This window comes from Leucopleurus acutus, assembly GCF_964270905.1.
Source record: "Leucopleurus acutus genome assembly, chromosome: 21".
Lineage (NCBI taxonomy): Eukaryota > Metazoa > Chordata > Mammalia > Artiodactyla > Delphinidae > Leucopleurus > Leucopleurus acutus.
In genome coordinates this window covers 10,550,006-10,567,483 of record NC_139163.1, presented here as the reverse complement: position 1 = coordinate 10,567,483, position 17,478 = coordinate 10,550,006, and the positions used below count along the sequence as shown (strand labels likewise).

The 17,478-nt window shown below is 51.5% G+C and overlaps 1 protein-coding gene across 1 annotated transcript in view; it reads left to right on the top strand.

Moving 5' to 3' along the window:
• Positions 1-375: 375 nt before the first annotated feature.
• ARHGEF10 (Rho guanine nucleotide exchange factor 10) overlaps positions 376-17,478 on the top strand; it is a gene marked incomplete at its 3' end in the record, with an annotated part of 71,019 nt that continues 53,916 nt past the window's right edge. The window contains exons 1-8 of the mRNA XM_082863902.1: positions 376-456; positions 660-739; positions 6,544-6,732; positions 7,343-7,621; positions 9,159-9,222; positions 11,885-11,961; positions 13,105-13,161; positions 15,246-15,409. Of these exons, the coding sequence (XP_082720028.1) occupies positions 703-739; positions 6,544-6,732; positions 7,343-7,621; positions 9,159-9,222; positions 11,885-11,961; positions 13,105-13,161; positions 15,246-15,409 (867 nt within the window). The 5' untranslated portion in view covers positions 376-456; positions 660-702. The remainder of the gene's footprint in view (positions 457-659; positions 740-6,543; positions 6,733-7,342; positions 7,622-9,158; positions 9,223-11,884; positions 11,962-13,104; positions 13,162-15,245; positions 15,410-17,478) is intronic.

Here is a 17,478-nt window from a genome sequence, read left to right as displayed (position 1 = left end):
CATTCTGGAAGAATCCAGGCAGGTGTTGGTGGTGTCAACACTCATAACCAGAGACCTTGGTTCACAGGATGCTGAGGGGTGCGGGACCAGCCTTCTCACGGCCTGGCGGTTCACGCTCATTCTTAGACCAGCGTGCGAGGAAACAGGAAGAGCAGAAAAGAGAAAGGAAACAAAGCAGGATGCAGGCATCCGGGCCGGACCCAAGGGTTTACTGACCCGCTGGCTCGAAAGGGCTTGTGGAAACGGTCAGCCTCCTCCTTCATCCTCAGAAACTAATCCTTCACTCAGAACTGTTAAAGATTTAGTTGAAGGAGGAAGAAAAACCACTGGACTTGCGTGTCCATTTCTCCCCTTACAACATGTGTGAAATTAAGCAGAGAATCAAGGCGTCCTGGGCCGGGCTGGCTCCGGCCATTGAATCCAGCTGCAGAAATCAACCCCTGGCTGCAATTCAAGGTGACGTCAAGACACCGGCGGTCTCCATCTGGCTTTGCCCTCAGTGTTATTTCGAGGCGGTTTGCGGTCCTCACGTCCTTAGATCTGTCGCTGCGGCTATGGATGGAATCTGCGTTTTCCTTCTCTCAGGCTGTCGGCGGGGTGCCCAGAGGTGTCCGGAGCCACCCTCCCCCCGGTCCTGACAGCCTGTTTCATCCTCGCAGGTCCCGGATCCTCCGAGCCCAGGAGCGAGGTGGACGCGGCAGCATGGACCAGCCGGGCCCGCCGGCTCCCGCCCGGGAAGGTAACAGGTTGCAGGCCGGTGGCGGGGCAGGTGAATTGGGGCTGTTTCCCAGGCTCCACGCTCTGGGCATCACTAACCCGCGGCCTCTGGGGTGGGGCCTGGGCTAGGAGCTCCTGGGAGGGAGGAGGGTCTACCCAGGCCCTAGGGGGCGGAGGCCTGGGGGTCCTGGCCGAGCCCCTCCACCCATCCCTGCGGTGCCCACACCAGTGTCTAGGGTCTCCTGTGTTTACTTTCACCCGACCCATCAGAACCCCCTGGAGGTGGTAAGGGGGGTGACGGCCCATTTCAGAGAGGAGATTTAGGCCGAACCCTGCGGCCACTGGCCACCTGCCCCCGGAGCTTAAGGCAGCCTCCTTGTCGGCTCCCTCCAGGTCTGCCAGGGGTTCTGGGGCCTGTTTCTGGGCCGCAGTTTGATCTGAGTGTGAGTGGCTGGCCTTTGGGGTCTTCCAGGCTAGACCCGACTTTGACTGTTTGAACTGAAAGCGAGACAGACCAACACCGCTCACCACTTTTCATCCCCGTCAAGGAGGTGATGCCCAGACGATGCCGGGCAGCGTGGCCTCTCGGGGACAGGCCTGGGGTCCCCACGGCCCCCTGTGCGCTGGGCCGTCTCCTGGTGCTGGCCGCACGCTCCCGAGCGTGGCCCGGGCAGTGGGCTCCCTCCTGCCCCCCGACTGCCCTCCCGCCCCTTCCTTCCTGGCCTTTCACTGAAACCAGCCGTCGCTGTCTTCTGTGCCGTTTCGCTGTTTCCATGGGGCACCAGCACCCTCAGCACCCACGCAGGATAGGGAGTTGCCGGGCTCCAAGGTGCTCAGGGGGCGTCGGCTATTGGGGGCATCAGAATACAAAAGGCAGGCCCAGAAGCACCTGCACCTGGTTTTTAGGACTGGGTGACGTGCGCGCTGCTCAAACCTGGTGGCAGGTGCGTTGTCCTTCCAGGACACAGGGTCTGCTTTCCGCAGAGGAGGCCACGCCTGCCTGCCCAGCTCTCGGCAAACGCCCGGTGTCCGCCGGTGCCCACCCCCCAGGGGCTCGGCCTCCCAGTCATGCCCCGAGTTCTGCAGAAACGCCCGTCCACCTTCACCCCCAGAGGCACCTCTGTGCTTGGTCCCGGGAGGAGAGGGCCTGGCCCAGCAGCACCGCGTCCTGGCGGGTGGGCCTGCAAGCCTGGGACAGGCCTCGGCCCAGGGCGCATGACCAGACGCCCGGGCACCACGAGGTGGCAGCCAGGCCTGTGCGGGGACTCAGCTGGCAGGAGGCCGCGTCCGAGGTCCAGCCGCAGGGATGAGATGCTGAGGCCTGTCTGCTGAGAGGGCAGCTTACATGTTCTGCTGGCGGGAAAAGCAGAGAAGAGAGAAGACGGTACCTGTGTGGGGTGGAGGCTGATTGCGGTGATTATTTCACAGAGCACAGGTGGATCAAATCATCCAGTCCTGCGCCATAAATACACAGTTTTTATTTGTCACTCATGCCTCAATAAAGACGGAAGAGGACGGGTGCAGAGAGCGACGGGTCCCTCGGGGGGCTGGAGGGGCGCTGAGGGCCGAGCAGAGTTCCCCGCCCTTTCCCACGAGCGCCCTCCGTCCTCTCCCTGCAGTGGGCCGCTTGTCCCCCCACCCCTTGCTGCTCCAGCACCAGGTGCTCCTGGGCCCTGCTCGCCTGCTGTCTTCACAGTCGCGAGCGAGTCTCACCGGCAAGGCCTGTCGCTCCCGGGGCGCAGCCAGTCCTGCCAGGCTGTTCACGGGTGATTCCCCCGACCCTGTCCCCAGGCAGGGCCCCTCTTAGCTGGGAGGTGACTCGCAGCTGGGAGAAGGTGGGACCTTCTACGTGGACCACCTTCTACATGGGCCGCCTGGGAGGTTTCCTCTGGGGAGCCTGGGGAGGTCCCGCCGACGTGGGGTGTTGAGGATGCCAGGAGAGGACCAGCTCCATCTCCCCGGGCTGATGGCTGTTTCCTGGTTGACAGCCCAGGGCTAAGACCACGATTTAAACATGTTAGTACCATGCCTTAAACATGATAATACTCTGATACAAGATTTTCTGGGTAGTTAACACTTGTGACGATTAGCAATGGGGATAACAGCCTGGCATCGTTTTTGATGATTCAGTGATGCTTTAGGTATAATTTCCCCCATTGTGAAAATGAAACTGTCCTCTTAAAAATTCCCTTGAGGGACTTCTCCGGTGGCGCAGTAGATAAGAATCCACCTGCCAATGCAGGGAACACGAGTTCGAGCCCTGGTCCAGGCCACAACTACTGAGCCCGCGTGCCGCAGCTACTGAAGCCCGCATGCCTAGAGCCTGTGCTCCGCAACAAGAGAAGCCACCGCATGGAGAAGCCCGAGCACCACAGCAAAGAGTAGCCCCCACTCGCCGCAACTAGAGAAAGTCCGTGCGCAGCAACAAAGACCCAACGCAGCCAAAAATAAATAAAATTAAATCTTAAAAAAAAAAAATTCCCTTGAACATGACAGAGGGGCTGGAAATCACTGAGGTCCATTCTCCCCAGCACCGCTGGGACACTTGTGTTTTCATCTGTTCTCTGTCTTTTCCCTCATATTTCTTTTCTGCATAATTGCAGCCATTGAATTTACATTTTTAAGATTGTTGAGTATACATTTTTATGTCATACTTGAAACTTTACAAGTATTTTCCGTGTCACCACATAGCTTTCACAGCTGTCATTCTCAGTGGCCGCATAGTGTCCTGTGCACAGTGTCATAACGTGTTCAGGTGAGGTGACACTATCCATGTCCATCGTTACCTGTCATCAGGCACCTGTGCCTTTTCCAGAAGCTTCCTTGGCGACAAGTCAAATCGTGCGGGTAAAGTGGGATTTGGGAGGAGGTGGGGTGTGGCGGAGAAACCCGCGGCTTCATGGGTTTTGCACAGCTGCTCGAGTTTGAGCGTGGTCCCTGAGGTGCGCGAGCGGATGACCGGGGGTATGTGTGCATCTCTCCAGGCCTCGGTTTCCTTCTCCTTTGGGATAACAGCTGGAGCAGCCCCGCCCTCAGGAGGTAACATCCATAAAGCTCGTAGAGGCGGGGCCCCTGGAAGCTCTCAGAGAGTCAAGTTAGAAGATGCTCCGGGATGTAAACACTGTATTACAAGATGGTCCAGGATGTCTCAGGATGCAGAACTCAACACTTTGATGATGGTAAAGTCACTACCAGCTAAAGCTTTTCTATAATTAATAGCAAAACAAAAGAAAAGCGAGTCATGGTGGGGAAAGGAAGTCAGCAATGTCACCATGTTCCTGCTGCTTCGGGACAGTCCTCACCAGGTGCCCGGTGACGGTGACGAGCTCGGGCAGAAGTGAAGGACAGCGGGTGGCGTGCCAGCGGGTGACAGGGGGTGGCATTGTTCCGCCACCCTGCTGCCCTGGGACCTGGTCCCAGCTGTGACACGCAGAGCCTAGAGGCAGCAGAGGACGGGCTGTGAATAGCCCCTTGTTGGTGGGGCTGTGTGCAGCCTGTTGCTTCTTAAAGCTCTCCTTCATAACAGTAAGAGGAATTAAGAAACAAATGCCTTCATTTGAAATAAAGAGAAGCATATCTCGGGTTCAGCTTGCATATTATAATCAGCTATGGTCTTACAAGCCCCAGGAACAACATGCCTAGCTCCGATCTCTGAATTTACAAATACTCTTTTATTTTTTTCCCTTAATGTGTTAATTTGTGGCACATCTTTAACAGGTGTTAATGGGTTTTCAGTTGTCCTGGAGGGTTGTCTGCTCACAGAGGAGGGATGACCCCTGCGGCCAGCGCTCTCCCACTGGGAGTGTCAGGGACCCCAGCCAGCCCATCCTGATTCCCAGGGTTCCTGGTCAGTTGTGTGGACTGTGGCCTTTGGTCCTAACTTCTGCCAGGAGTTGCGGGCTCCCGGGCTGGGCTGGGACTGATGGATTCCCTCCCCCACCCCACCCCGCTTTCCCTGCAGCTGCCGCCTCTTTCTCTCCTTTTTTTTGCTAAATCATTAGGTACTCAGTTTATCCACTGAAGTCAACCGGCGAACACATATTAGAGCAAAAAATCTCTGAAACAGGGCTTCCCTGGTGGCGCAGTGGTTGAGAGTCCGCCTGCCGATGCAGGGGATGCGGGTTCGTGCCCCGGTCCGGGAAGATCCCACATGCTGCGGAGCGGCTGGGCCCGTGAGCCATGGCCGCTGAGCCTGCGCGTCCGCAGCCTGTGCTCCGCAAGGGAGAGGCCACAGCAGTGAGAGGCCCGCATACCTCAAAAAAAAAAAAAAAAAAAAAAAATTAAAAAAAATCTCTGAGACAGAACAATAAAATTTTCCAGAACGTTTTCTAAATACAGTTGTCATCATTTCCTTAAATTCACGTTTGCCAAATACACGTGACAGGGAAATAATACCAATAAAATACCCTGACAAAAGTGATGGGGAAAAAGTAGCTTATGTTTTGACTTAGTAACAACAAATCATGCCGGGCAGTGTTGAGATTCTCGAGAGCACAGACTCCGAACTACATGCTGGGGTTTTCTCTTGTCAAACCTCTTGTTTGAGATTATATCGTACAACTGCCAGACTTTGAGAATTAGATAAAATATACCTACAAGTGAATTTATGAAAATTGTTAGAAAAAAGCTTTACAATATCTCGCACTAAATGGGCTCTAAAATATCTGGGAGGGGGCAGAATGAAACATGAGCCGTGGGACCTGAGACACAGGATCTCCCGTGACCACCTTCACCCATTTCTTTTTAGAACAAAACATTTGTAAGTGTAATTTATTTAGTATTTATATACATAACGTACAGAAAACTCAGATAGACACAGAGGATTTTAATGCCATTTCACATTTTAATTCCAGCACGTGCATTTTTTTTTCCTGAAAAAGATTTTTAAAGAAAGTCACCCCCTAGTGATTTGAGATTATGGCAGGAACAATGTTCTGATCCTTTAAATTCAACTGACTTTTTTTTTTTCTTTTAAAAGTCTGCATGAGGGATCTTATTGTTTGTCATGTAAAAACCCTTATATCAGCAAATCCTTGCATCCCCTCTCACTTTCCCCCAAAGAAAGCAGTGTTGGAAAGAATTCTCATGACCAAGGTGACACAGGTAGCTCACAACTGTGGATTTTAACCGTGAGGACGGTACGCAGCCCGCCGGGATGAACAGAAGGGATGAAATCATACTGATCATGTAGGAACTTCTGAGTTACACATTGCTCCTCGCCTGGTGGTTTATTTAATGTTATTCCAAGTTGATTTTTACGAATGGGGTTCTCAGTCCAGGTGTAAAGTGTGGGAAGTGCTTTTTCTCTTCCTTTCTGTCTCTCCTGCTTTTTTCTTTCCAGACTGTGAGTTGTGGGTCCTTTTGAGAGGAAAGCCAGATCGCTGCCCCAAAGCCTGATGGCACGAACTCTCCCCAGTAGAAAGGCAGTGGGTCAGGGCTTCCCTGGTGGCGCAGTGGTTGAGAGTCCGCCTGCCGATGCAGGGGACGCGGGTTCGTGCCCCGGTCCGGGAAGATCCCACATGCCGCGGAGCGGCTGGGCCCGTGAGCCATGGCCGCTGAGCCTGCGCATCCGGAGCTTGTGCTCCGCAACGGGAGAGGCCGCAACAGTGAGAGGCCCGCGTACCCTAAAAAAAAAAAAAAAGGAAAAAAGGCAGTGGGCCAGCCCGGCGGGGGATGCGGGGAGGGCGTGTCCTGGTGCCGCCAGCACCTCCGGGTGCCCATCTGGGTGCTCATCGCTGGCTGACTTTGGCTGCGGTGTGTTTAGGAGCGTGGAAGCCGTTTTCCCGGTAACGCTAACACTGTGGTTTACGTTACTTTAAACTTCAGAGAATGAAGTCAAGTACGACACTAACAACAATGAGGAAGAGGAGGGGGAACAGCTGGATCTCGACAGCGTAGATGAAGCTCCAGAAGCAGACAGACGGGCTCCGGGCGCCCCCGAGGCCAGGGACACGGGAGCAGACAGCCCCGCCGCCAACACCACCATCCCCGCCGCCAAAACCGCGGCCAGATCAGGTGCGTCCTCGGGCCACCCAGGGACCAGCCGGCCCACCTGTGGGTTGGAACGTCCTGGGGAAGGTGGGGTCCGGGAGCCCGAGATGTGTGATGTTTCTGTGATACGATGTGAACTGAAATGACTTAAGTTTGGCCGAGATTCTCTTATTCGTTTTCTATTTTCCGTGATTTTCAGTCTTGTCTACCTACCTTTCTATTTATATTTTGGAGGAAACAGGTATTGTTATTTAATAATAAAAATGGCCTCACCAGTTTGTCACTGTGTTGCATAAAACATTTTTTCAAAATAATGCCATTTGAGATGAAATGTAGAAGTTTAATTTATATTTTAAAATTTGGGGGTGGCGTTGGTGACTTTTATTCACTCACCGATGGTCTGGTTGGGACCGTCCCCACCTCTCCACGTGGTTAGTGACCCCCCCGCTTCTGGCAGCGTGTCACCCATTCGCCTCATTGGAGGAGCCTCCCTGGGCTCAGCCAGGCTGCGTGCCCTGCCTCCAAGGTCGCGCTGACCCCACCGATGCCCCAAAGGACAGTGCTTCCAGGCCTGGGGTGCGTCGGCCGTGCCCTTGACGGCCGGGTGTCTGCCACGGGCTCCTCTCACCCTCAGGACACGAAAATGGCACGAGAGCAGACACAGACGCCCTGGCGGAACCGCTGAGACCCGGGGTCCCGACGAGAGTCAACCCCTACTCTGTCATCGACATCACGCCCCTCCATGAGGACCAGCCGCCGCCTCCGGACCCGGAGGCCGAGGGGGAGGGCGGGGGCCTGCACGTGCCCAGCGGGTACTCGGTGCCTGTGCCCTGCGGCTACGCCGTGCCCTCCGGCCTGCCCGTGCTGCTGCCTGCCTACTCCAGCCCTGCCCTCACCCCCGTGGGCCCCGCAGGTAGCGCACCTGTGCCTCACCTCGCGGGGCGGCGGGGTTGGGGGGAAGGGCAGAAGGTGCTCTCCGTCTCTCAGGGCAGACTGCACACCTGGGGCGTGTGTGTGCGTGTGCGTGCGTGTGTAGCAGGCACACTGAGGACCCGGGAGAGGGGCAGGAGTCGGGAGAATCAGGAGGTTTCTCAGGAAGCCGGGCAGGTGCAGGGAGCCTGTCCCCGTACCTATGATATTGGCTGTCGGGGGCCGGGGTGCTGAGGGGGCCCAGCTCCGTGACTGGGGTTTTGGTTCAGTGAGTCACGGCTTTCACCTCCACTTAGCGGGAAGAAGCAGGCGTGTAGCTTCGAGGACGTGGTTTACGCAGCCGCCTCCGTCGTCTTCGCAGATGCCCCTTGGCTGCATTGCTTCAGCATCCGCTGTTTCTGCAGGGCTTCAGTTTTTAGGTTTAAAGGGAGAGTGTGTGTCTCCCCGAAAGTCACATGTTGAAACCTAACCCCCAAGGTGACGGTGTCAGGAGTGATGAGGTCATGAGGATGGACCCCCACGCATAGGTTCAGGGCCCTGATAAAGGACCCCAGAGAGCCCCCAGCCCTTCCTCCAAGTGAGGACACAGAGAAGATGGTCTGTGAACCTCATAGAGGGACCCATGCTGAGGGACCTCAGCAGACACCGCACCTGCCAGCGCCTTGACCTTGCACGTCCAGCCTCCAGGTTGTCCATAAGCTGCGCAGGCTGCGGTGCTTTGTGGGAGCAGCCGGGGCCCGAGTGTGCAGCTCACCGTTGTCCCGGCCGAAGCCCGTGGGCGGTTGCCACTCCCTCCTCGCCTCCCACCCCCCGCACGTCCAGGTCAGGAGGGCAGCTGAAGACACAAACCATCCCTCCTCTGGAGAAGTGCAGTCGGTTCTGTTCAGAATGAGCCCAGTAAAGGCATCTCGGCTGAGTTTTCCCTTCTCTCACCTGCTCTGCTTCCATGCTCTGTGCTGGGACGCACCGTGAGGACTGTCCCGGTGTGGACGTCCTGATGGGCAGGAGTAGCCCCGAGGACATTGGCGTCACAGAAGCATGATCAGGACATATTTGTGTGAAATTTCAGTAAGAGGGTTCTTTCCTTCCCAGTTAAGGCAGTTGAGGAAAACAGGGAGTTTGGTTGTCAGATATCACCAACTTCAGTACTTCTTTCTTGAGAATCTTTTGAGCTTGTCATGTAGACACATTTTCAAGTAAATCACAATTGCAAATTCCCATGAAAACTTAAGAAACAGGAGATAATTAGGGTGTTTCTCTAGCTTGGTTTCTTTGGGCACCGTTTTATTTCAGGTAGTTTCATAAGACCTTTGGGTGTCACTCTTCATCATAATCCTATTTTGAATACGTTTGATCTAAAAACTGAAAATCTTAAATCTATCAGTTGATCATCTTCACAATAAGGTAAACCTCTCATTGATAAGAAAGGAAAATATGAAACCATTTTGAGGATAAAAAGCAACTTCCTCAACATTTCTTTCGGGCGTAAAACAATGTGAACTTCTTCTCTTTCCTGGCAGAGACGCAGGAAGGAGCAGAAGACAGCCAGTTGAATTCCTTGAGTTCTGAGGATCCAACAAACAGGTATCTTTACTAATTTTCCACGGATGTTCTGAGTCCCTGACCTTCTCCTGAAATGTCATGCGCAGTGATTCCGAGGCTCTTACTGCCCAGGCCCCTCCCCCACCCCGTGGTCTTTCTGTCCTCCGTACCCTCTCCCCTCTCACCCAGGGACCCCAGATCGGGTCTTCCTGAACACCAGGACTCTTTAAGACGTTAACATTATGCTTTGCAGAAAAAGAGAAAACTGCGGGTCCACAGCCACAGAGAGCTGGATGACGCGCCACTCCCGTCTCCCTGCCAGAGACGTTCAGAGTACTTAACCTTGTAAAGGTTCTCAGAATCCCGACGGGGAGAAAGGATCTTTAACTTTGTCTAACCCAGCTTTCATCTACAATTCTTGAAACTAACTTGATTATAAGTCTTTCTTTCGTTCCACTTGCCTTCACAAATGCTGTTGCATCTGCTCGAAATTCCCAGGAGAATCCCCTCCCCTAGGCAAACTCCTACTCACCCTTCAAAACCCAGCTTAAATGTCTCGTTTCATGAAACTGTCCTCCTCTGCGCTTCCAGAGCTGTGTGCACACGCCTGCATTGTGCTCTGCATTTGTGCTCTCACTGTTATCTCTGTGTCCCTTTCTGCTACTAGATTGAATTCTTCAAAGACAAAGACCAGGTTTTACCAAGTCTTAGAGCACCTACCCCCTAGCATGGGAACATGCTTGGTGCATGGTAGGTGTGTTTATTTTTTTGTTTTTAAACAGCTCTATCGAGTTATAATTCCCATACCATAGTACATTTCACTTATTTAAAGTGGACCATTCTGTGGGTTTTGGTATATTGCATTATTTGTTTTAAAATTGTGGCAAAAATATATACCATAAAATTTGCCATTTTAACCATTTTAAAGTTTAAAATCTGGTGGCATTAAATACATTTCCATTGTTGTGCAACCATCACCACTATCTACTTTTGAAACTTTTTCATCATCTCGAACAGAAACCCTACCCACAATCCCCCCTCTTCCCAGCTCCTGTAACCTTTATTCTGCATTCCGTCTCTGTGAATTTGCCTACTCTAGGTAACTCATATAATTGGAATTGTACAGTATTTGTCCTTTTGTGTCTGGTTCATTTCACTCGGCATCGTGTTTTCCAGGTTCATCCGTATTGCAGTGTATGTTGGAATTTCCTTCCTGTTTAAGGCTCAGTAATATTCCATTGTGTGTATATACCACATTTTGTTTATCTACCCATCTACTGATGGACACTTGGTCATTTCCACCTTTTGGCTACTGTAAATAACGCTGCTGTGAACGTTGGTGTACAGGTATCTGTTCAGGTCCCTGCTCTCAATTCCTTTGGGTACATACCTAGGAGTGGAATTGCTGGATCACACAGTAATCCTACGTTTAACTTCCTGAGGAACAGCCAAACTTTTTTCCATCACAGCTGCACCATTTTACATTCCCACTGGCTGTGTGTGAGGGCTCCAATTTTTCCAAGCTTACTAAACGTATTTCCTGCTTTTCAAAATCATCACCATCCTGGTGAGTGTGAAGTGGTACCTCGTGGTGGTTTTGATTTGTGTTTCCTTGATGACTAATGATGTTGAGCATCTTTTCATGTGCTTATTGGCCATTTGCATGTCTTCTTTGGAGAAATGTTATTCAAGTCCTTTTGCCCATTTTTGAATTGGGTTTGTTGTTGGGTTGTAGTTTTTTGTTTTTTTTTTGCGGTACGTGGGCCTCTCACTGTTGTGGCCTCTCCCGTTGCGGAGCACAGGCTCTGGACGTGCAGGCTCAGTGGCCATGGCTCACGGGCCCAGCCGCTCCACTGCATGTGGGATCTTCCTGGACCGGGGCACGAACCCGGGTCCCCTGCATCGGCAGGCGGACTCTCAACCACTGCACCACCAGGGAAGCCCCAGTTGTAGGTATTTTTTTATATAGTCTCAATATCAAACCCCTATCAGATAAATGAGTCATGAATTTTCTCCCTTTCTGTGGGTTGTCTTTTCATTCTCTTGGTAGTGTCCTTTGAGGCACAAAAGTTTTTAATTTTGTTGAAGCCCAGTTTATCTATTTTTTCATATTATTTCCTGTGTTTTTGGTGTCCTGTCCAATAAATCGTTGGCAAGACCAATGTCCTGAAGCTTTTTCATCCTTTACTTCTGAGAGTTTTGTAATTGTAGCTCTTAAGCCTGGTGGGGGGTGTGTTCTGTAGAGGTCTGGTGGGTCCAGTTGGTCAGTAGTGCTGTTTACATCCTCTGTTTCCTTATTGATCTCCTGCCTGGTTTTTCTATCCAATATTGAAAGTGCTGTACTGAAGTCTGCCCTGTTGCTGGAACTGAGAGGCCCAAATCTCACTTGGGTGTGCCCGTACAACCCAGCATCGTTTGGGGCACATAGTGGACCCTCTGCAAGATCTGACAAACAGGAGGACGAGTCAGGCCTCTTGGGACAGGGACTGCGTTTCTTCATGTCTTGTTGCACTGGATGCTGTGCTAGACGTGTGTGTGTGGTAGGCATTCAAATGCACTTATTTATCCATGGTTGTGGAGGAAGTCTTGAACCTGGTGTATCCTGTAATGCTACCTGGGAAAGTGCCCAATTTGCATGCACAGTGACTTTTTAATCACTGGAGGGATTCTCAACATCCTGATGTTCTGGTGTGTTTTCTTTAAGTGAAGGTCCAGTCCATAAGGAGGACAGTGCCCTTGCCCGGTGGGTTGCAGATCCGGCGAATACAGCCTGGATGGAAAGTGAGTACCACGGCCGCCGGGAGCCTGGAGGGCTGCCCCGAGACCCCCGGGGACAGTGCGTATCTGTCAGCCTCAGCCAGTTATTCTCCTGTCCTGTGTCCATTCACCTGAAGTACTGACCAGAGCTGACCCATGACTCGTTTTTATTAGTAGAACAGCTGTATTTGAAAGTAAGGTCTGTACATCAACAGCCCCCCATGCTGCCTAACGGGGGTGCAAATACCGTGGTCGCAGTCGAGGAACATTATTCCGGGACAGCAAGCCTCTCTGATGTGGGAGCTTGAGCGCAGCACGAGAAGCAGCTGGGTCCTGGGAATGTGGGGAGGGGACGGTGGCCGCACGTCAGAGGAGGGCGAGGCTGTATTTATGTCATTTTGGCTTGTGTTGGTTAGTAACCAGTCACCTTCGTGGGTTCCAGGACGGAGGACCCTATAGTTTGGTTGGCTTCCCGGTAGAGCATGGAGCTCTTCCAAATATGTGCATGAACTTCAAACCCCATTGCTCTCCTGTAGGACCACTGACACGCACACGGAGTATCTGCCCGTGGAGGATCCCTCTTTTATTTTTTTTTTAAAGAAAACACCTTACAGTTTCCTAGGATGCTAACGTTTCACGTAACGCAGTTTGAGAGGTTTTGTCCTCAAAGCTCAGCATTTTTATACGCGCGTGTGGCCACGTTTCAGCTGCAGGGGTGAAAAATGAGATGACGCCATCGGTTGATTCTAAAGCTTCCTACCCGACAGCAGCAGTGGAGCTGTCCCTTTGTTTCTGAGACTGCACGCCACCTTTGTAATTTTTGTGTATCAGAACACATCAACTGCATAAAGTTAAAAATGTTTATAAAGAGCTGTGTAGAGACGTGTAACTGAATGCAAAATAATGGAATAAATTGGCTCGGAGACCGTAAAACTCCTGTTGGATACATTTCACAACCGCTTCGTTTAGAGATGTCCTTCCATCCCAAGGAAGTGTTCTGCCCTAGAAACAGTGCTCATGCTTTGGTAAGGCCCCACGAGTCATCCTTATCATAACACTAACTTCTCGAGTAGTCGTAACATCACAGGAGTCTGTAGCTCCTTGAAGTGCAGGACGTTCTCCCTGGGTCGGGGTCGGTTTTTAAAGTTCCCCTTCCTTTTCTTCCAGATCCGGAAGAAGCCATTTATGATGACGTGCCAAGAGAAAATTCAGACTCTGAGCCAGGTTTGATTTTTGTCTGGGCTGGAGTTTTATGAGATGCACTTTACCGTCATTCCCTCTGGATGTAGGCGGGCAGGCAGAAACCTTAGGTGCACAGCTCTGTGTGTCTGTAATCACGTTTTGTAAGGTTACGGTGTCTCACCGATGTTGTGTGGTACAATTTCGTGTGTGCACGTGTTTATATCCCAGCCCTCAAGGTAGGGTAATTTTCTCAGTTATCCTAAAAAGAAACAGGAGGAGTTAAAGATGGGAAAAATATGAATGGAAGGGGAAGAAACATGGAGGCTTGAAGGGCCGGCATGTCTCTAATAAATGATATACAGGAAGTCATGGAGGAAGGAATTACTAAGAATTTTCCAGAATTACAGATGTAAGTTCCCGGGTTGTAGAAATACGAATTCAAAGCAGGTTGAGCATGAATCCGCCACAAGGCGTGTACAATTCCAACTGCCGAGCACAGCCCACTGTGCATATCTTAACAGCGACAGGAGCGAGGGCGCAGTCACCCGGGAGGAACTGCAACTTCTCGACAGGCTGGGACACAGCAGGGTAATGTTCCCCAAGTGCTGAAGAAAGCTCGGTTCCAGCCCGCATCTTCATATCCAGCCCAAGTCTTGTCCTTGAACAAGAGAGAAACGGGCAACCTCAGACGCAGATTGGAGAGCTTCACCTCTCGTAGACCCTCGAGGAATAGTTCAAGGAAAAGGGTACTGAACCCCATAGAAGGCAGGAAAGAGAAGTGAGCAAGTGAACTGACCCCCTCTGATCCCCCTGAGGGTGTTAGCACAAACTTAGAGCCCCCTTTGCCCGAACGGCGTGATGCAGAACACCCCAAGTGAAATGTCAGGAAACCACGTCTGGCAGCATCTCAGCAAACAAGCCAAAGCCCATCCTAACCCTGGAGGTTTGTGTCCAGAGTCCAGGTATCTTTCAACATTGGCTGGTTCTTTAGATGTCATTTCCCACAGAACCAGGCGAATGACACAGACCATACGCTCATCCTGATACACGCTTAGAAGGTACTTGGTACCGTGCCTTCCAGCGTTAAAAACTCCTGATAGGAGGGAACTTTCCCAGCCTAATAGAGGACATGTTCTTAAAACCGATAGCAAACTGCGTGGATTCATTTATTCATCCCACAAATGCCTTGGACGCTGTCAGGTCCCCAGCACTGTTAGGGCCTCAGCTAACGGAGGCCTCCTCCCAAGATTCCTACATGACAGGATACCCGCGCTTACTTTCGGCCCTCTTTCTATATAAACCAGCCAGGTCCTTAGAATAAGTGTGCTCCGGGGTAGTTATTTAAGTACCTGCTGCAAGTAACGTGGGGACTAAAGGCAGGTTGCTGTAAAACCAAGTTTGAAATGCATTTTTGAGTAATTGATCCTCTCTGGTAGACCTTTCCCAGCTCAGATGGGCTGATCTGGGGTCTCAAAAACCAAATGGCAACAAAAGGTGGGCTGGCGGTGCCCCTGCCAAAGGTGATAGCTGTTCTGTTAGACCGGTGTGTCCCCTCTGCAGGCAGTGCCTTTGGCATTGTATCTGGTGGCGTAAACAGATGTGCTTTTCACTAATTCTAAGATGACTGATGTGATGAAGATATTTAAATACAGTAACAGGTTATAGGTACTATGGGCTAATTTTAGCACAAAAGCAAAAATTATAGTTGTTTGCAGTAAGCTTCACTTGCATTCATATTTGAATATCTCTATCGTCCATCTGTTTGTGATCTGTTAATCTGTCTGTATGTCTAATCTGTTTCTATTCCATACATTTATCTAAAGAAAAATTTTCCTTTGTCAGAAATTCTCTATGGGCAAGACATCATTTGGTATAATTGTGGTGGCTTCTCATAGACCAGTGGTCCTCAGGACGTGGATGGGGCTGGGGGGTTATCAGAGCTTTGTCACCCCACGCCCATCAGTCCAGCGCCTTTCCGGGGGCGGCCACACCTGAGGTTCCATTCCTCCAAGCTTTTCCGAGGTACCAGCCCCCAACGATGTGGTCAGATGACGAACGTGCACAGACAGAACAAGAGCCAGTGAGGGTCTACGTTTTAAATTTCCTTTTGGCATTTATGCATTCAGATGAAATGATTTATGATGATGTTGAGAATGGAGATGAAGGTGGAAACAGCTCTCTGGAGTACGGGTGGAGTTCGAGCGAATTTGAGAGCTACGAGGAACAGAGCGACTCGGAGAGCAGAAACGGGGTCCCCCAGTCCTTCCTGCGCAGCGACCACAAAAAGCAAGTACGTGTCCAGTGTGTGTGCCTGAGAGATAAAACGTTCTCACGTGGACATGTGGACGGGACTATAAGATGTCATTTTCATTCACGTACTATTTTAAACTGTCGTTTTTTAAGCTGTTGATACGTACTTTGAGAAAAGCACTAGATGTTGGCAAAAGAGAAGACTCCCCTTAGTTCACATAACAGAATCTCGGCAGGATGGGAAAATTAAATTTATATAAACTAAGTCCCTCCAAAGGCCCTAAGCGAGTTCGCTATCTTGAATAACTTACGTAAATAAGCATTCCCTGGATATTTGTGTTGTGTACACGTAATGCTGTCTGCGCCCAGCCCGCTGCATGGATGGAGCCTGGCCGGGTGGGACACAGCACAGCTCTGCTGTCCTTTACGGGATGTTTTGAACCTCAGTGTTCTCAACACAAACAGGAAGATGTAAAAATAGAACATGTTACAAAAGGATGTTATAGGACGAAAGCGGCGGAGCTGCCCAGGAGCACCCTCAAAGGGAGGGAGTGTGTGTGTGTGAAGCTCCCGAGATGAGGGTCCAGGGAGGAGCTCCAGGTTGGAGTGGATTCCAGGGCTGGAGGTTGTAGGGTGGGGACCTGAGAGAGGCCCTGCTGAGGGAAATCACCCCACTGAGGTGTCCGGTGTCCAGGGGTGACTGGCCACCCCGAATACTCTTGTCGTTGGGCGTTTTGGCTGTTGGTAAAAGGGTGATTCCCACTGCTGTCCACGGTCACGTCAGCACGCCATGTCCTTTCTGTGTGAGGTCTAGATGTAGGCCGCACGCTGGTGGAGGCTGTGGCTAGTGCCTCGTCATCACAGCAGAGTCGATAAGTCAGGGCGGGACCGATCAGTTACACCTCCCCCTGCCTGCACCCCCGTGACCAGGCCGATGGGCCCCTGGACGTGGCCTCCACGTCGGTGCGGCTTACAGATTACTACGGGCGCATCGTGTTCGCATAGTCTGTAATCTTGTCCTGAAACTCAAGAAGACTCTACCAGTTGGTGGTGGTCAACCCCGCTACTCAATATCATTAACAAGCTTTCCCCAGAACTTAGCTGTCTCTGTCACCAGAGTTATTACAGCCGAGACTTAACCAGTGAATGAAGCTACGGCTGTAATTTTAAATGGAGCTGGTAACTAAGGTGACACTTGGCTTGTTACAGCCGAGTCCAACATTCCAGGTTTAAATGGAGATTTTAAATACGGCACCGGGGCCTGATCTCAGCAGGATGGGGCACCCAGTGGGGCCTTGGAGAGCGGTTAAAACGCTCGTAAATTTCGACTTCAGCAGGCCTGGCGGATGATGTGCAAACTGGGCTGGTCAGGCGATGGCCCCTGAGCCGTGGGCATGATTACTGAGTGGACACTCCGCCCTCTTGGCCGCCCAGCTGGACCTGTGTTCCCAGATGCACCACCAGCAATGCTGATAGAGGAGGCCAGGTGGCCCAGCAGCAGAGACGGTGGAGGGCCAGCCCCGGGCGGCTGTGAGTGCAGAGTCCTCACCAGGTCCAGCACGCGTCCGTCCTGTGGGGCAGCGTCCCGAGGGCAGCGCTAAGGAGTACCAAGTTTCCTACTTTAAAAAGTCGTATTTCAGAAGCTGCCAGGATGACACTGTAAGTCGTTTAAGACTCCTCTCATAGTCTCAGATTTCATAAAAAAAATTGCTGAGGTATCCTTGTCTGGGCTGACATGGGAAACACTCACTAAGGAGCAGGGGCCTCGGTTTGCATATTGGAGACGTTTGTGATCACGTGAGGACTGAATTACAAGATTTCACCCCATCCCCGTGGGCTGCAGAGAAAGTTATGTCAGTTTGGAGACTTAAAAATCTACGTGGTCATCCCCAAATCATTTCCCCCATCGATACAATCTTGAATTCAAGCTTCTTTTGCTTTGGTGCTGACACAGCGGAATAATGTTATATATATTTCTACATTTTTGATCATTTTAATTTCACCAAAACGTAAAGGCGTGATGGTGTCCACATATTTCTGTGCATTTACTTTCTCTCGTTCAGCATAGAAGAGTCTCCAGCCTGGCTCACCTGGAGTCTGTCTTCTGAT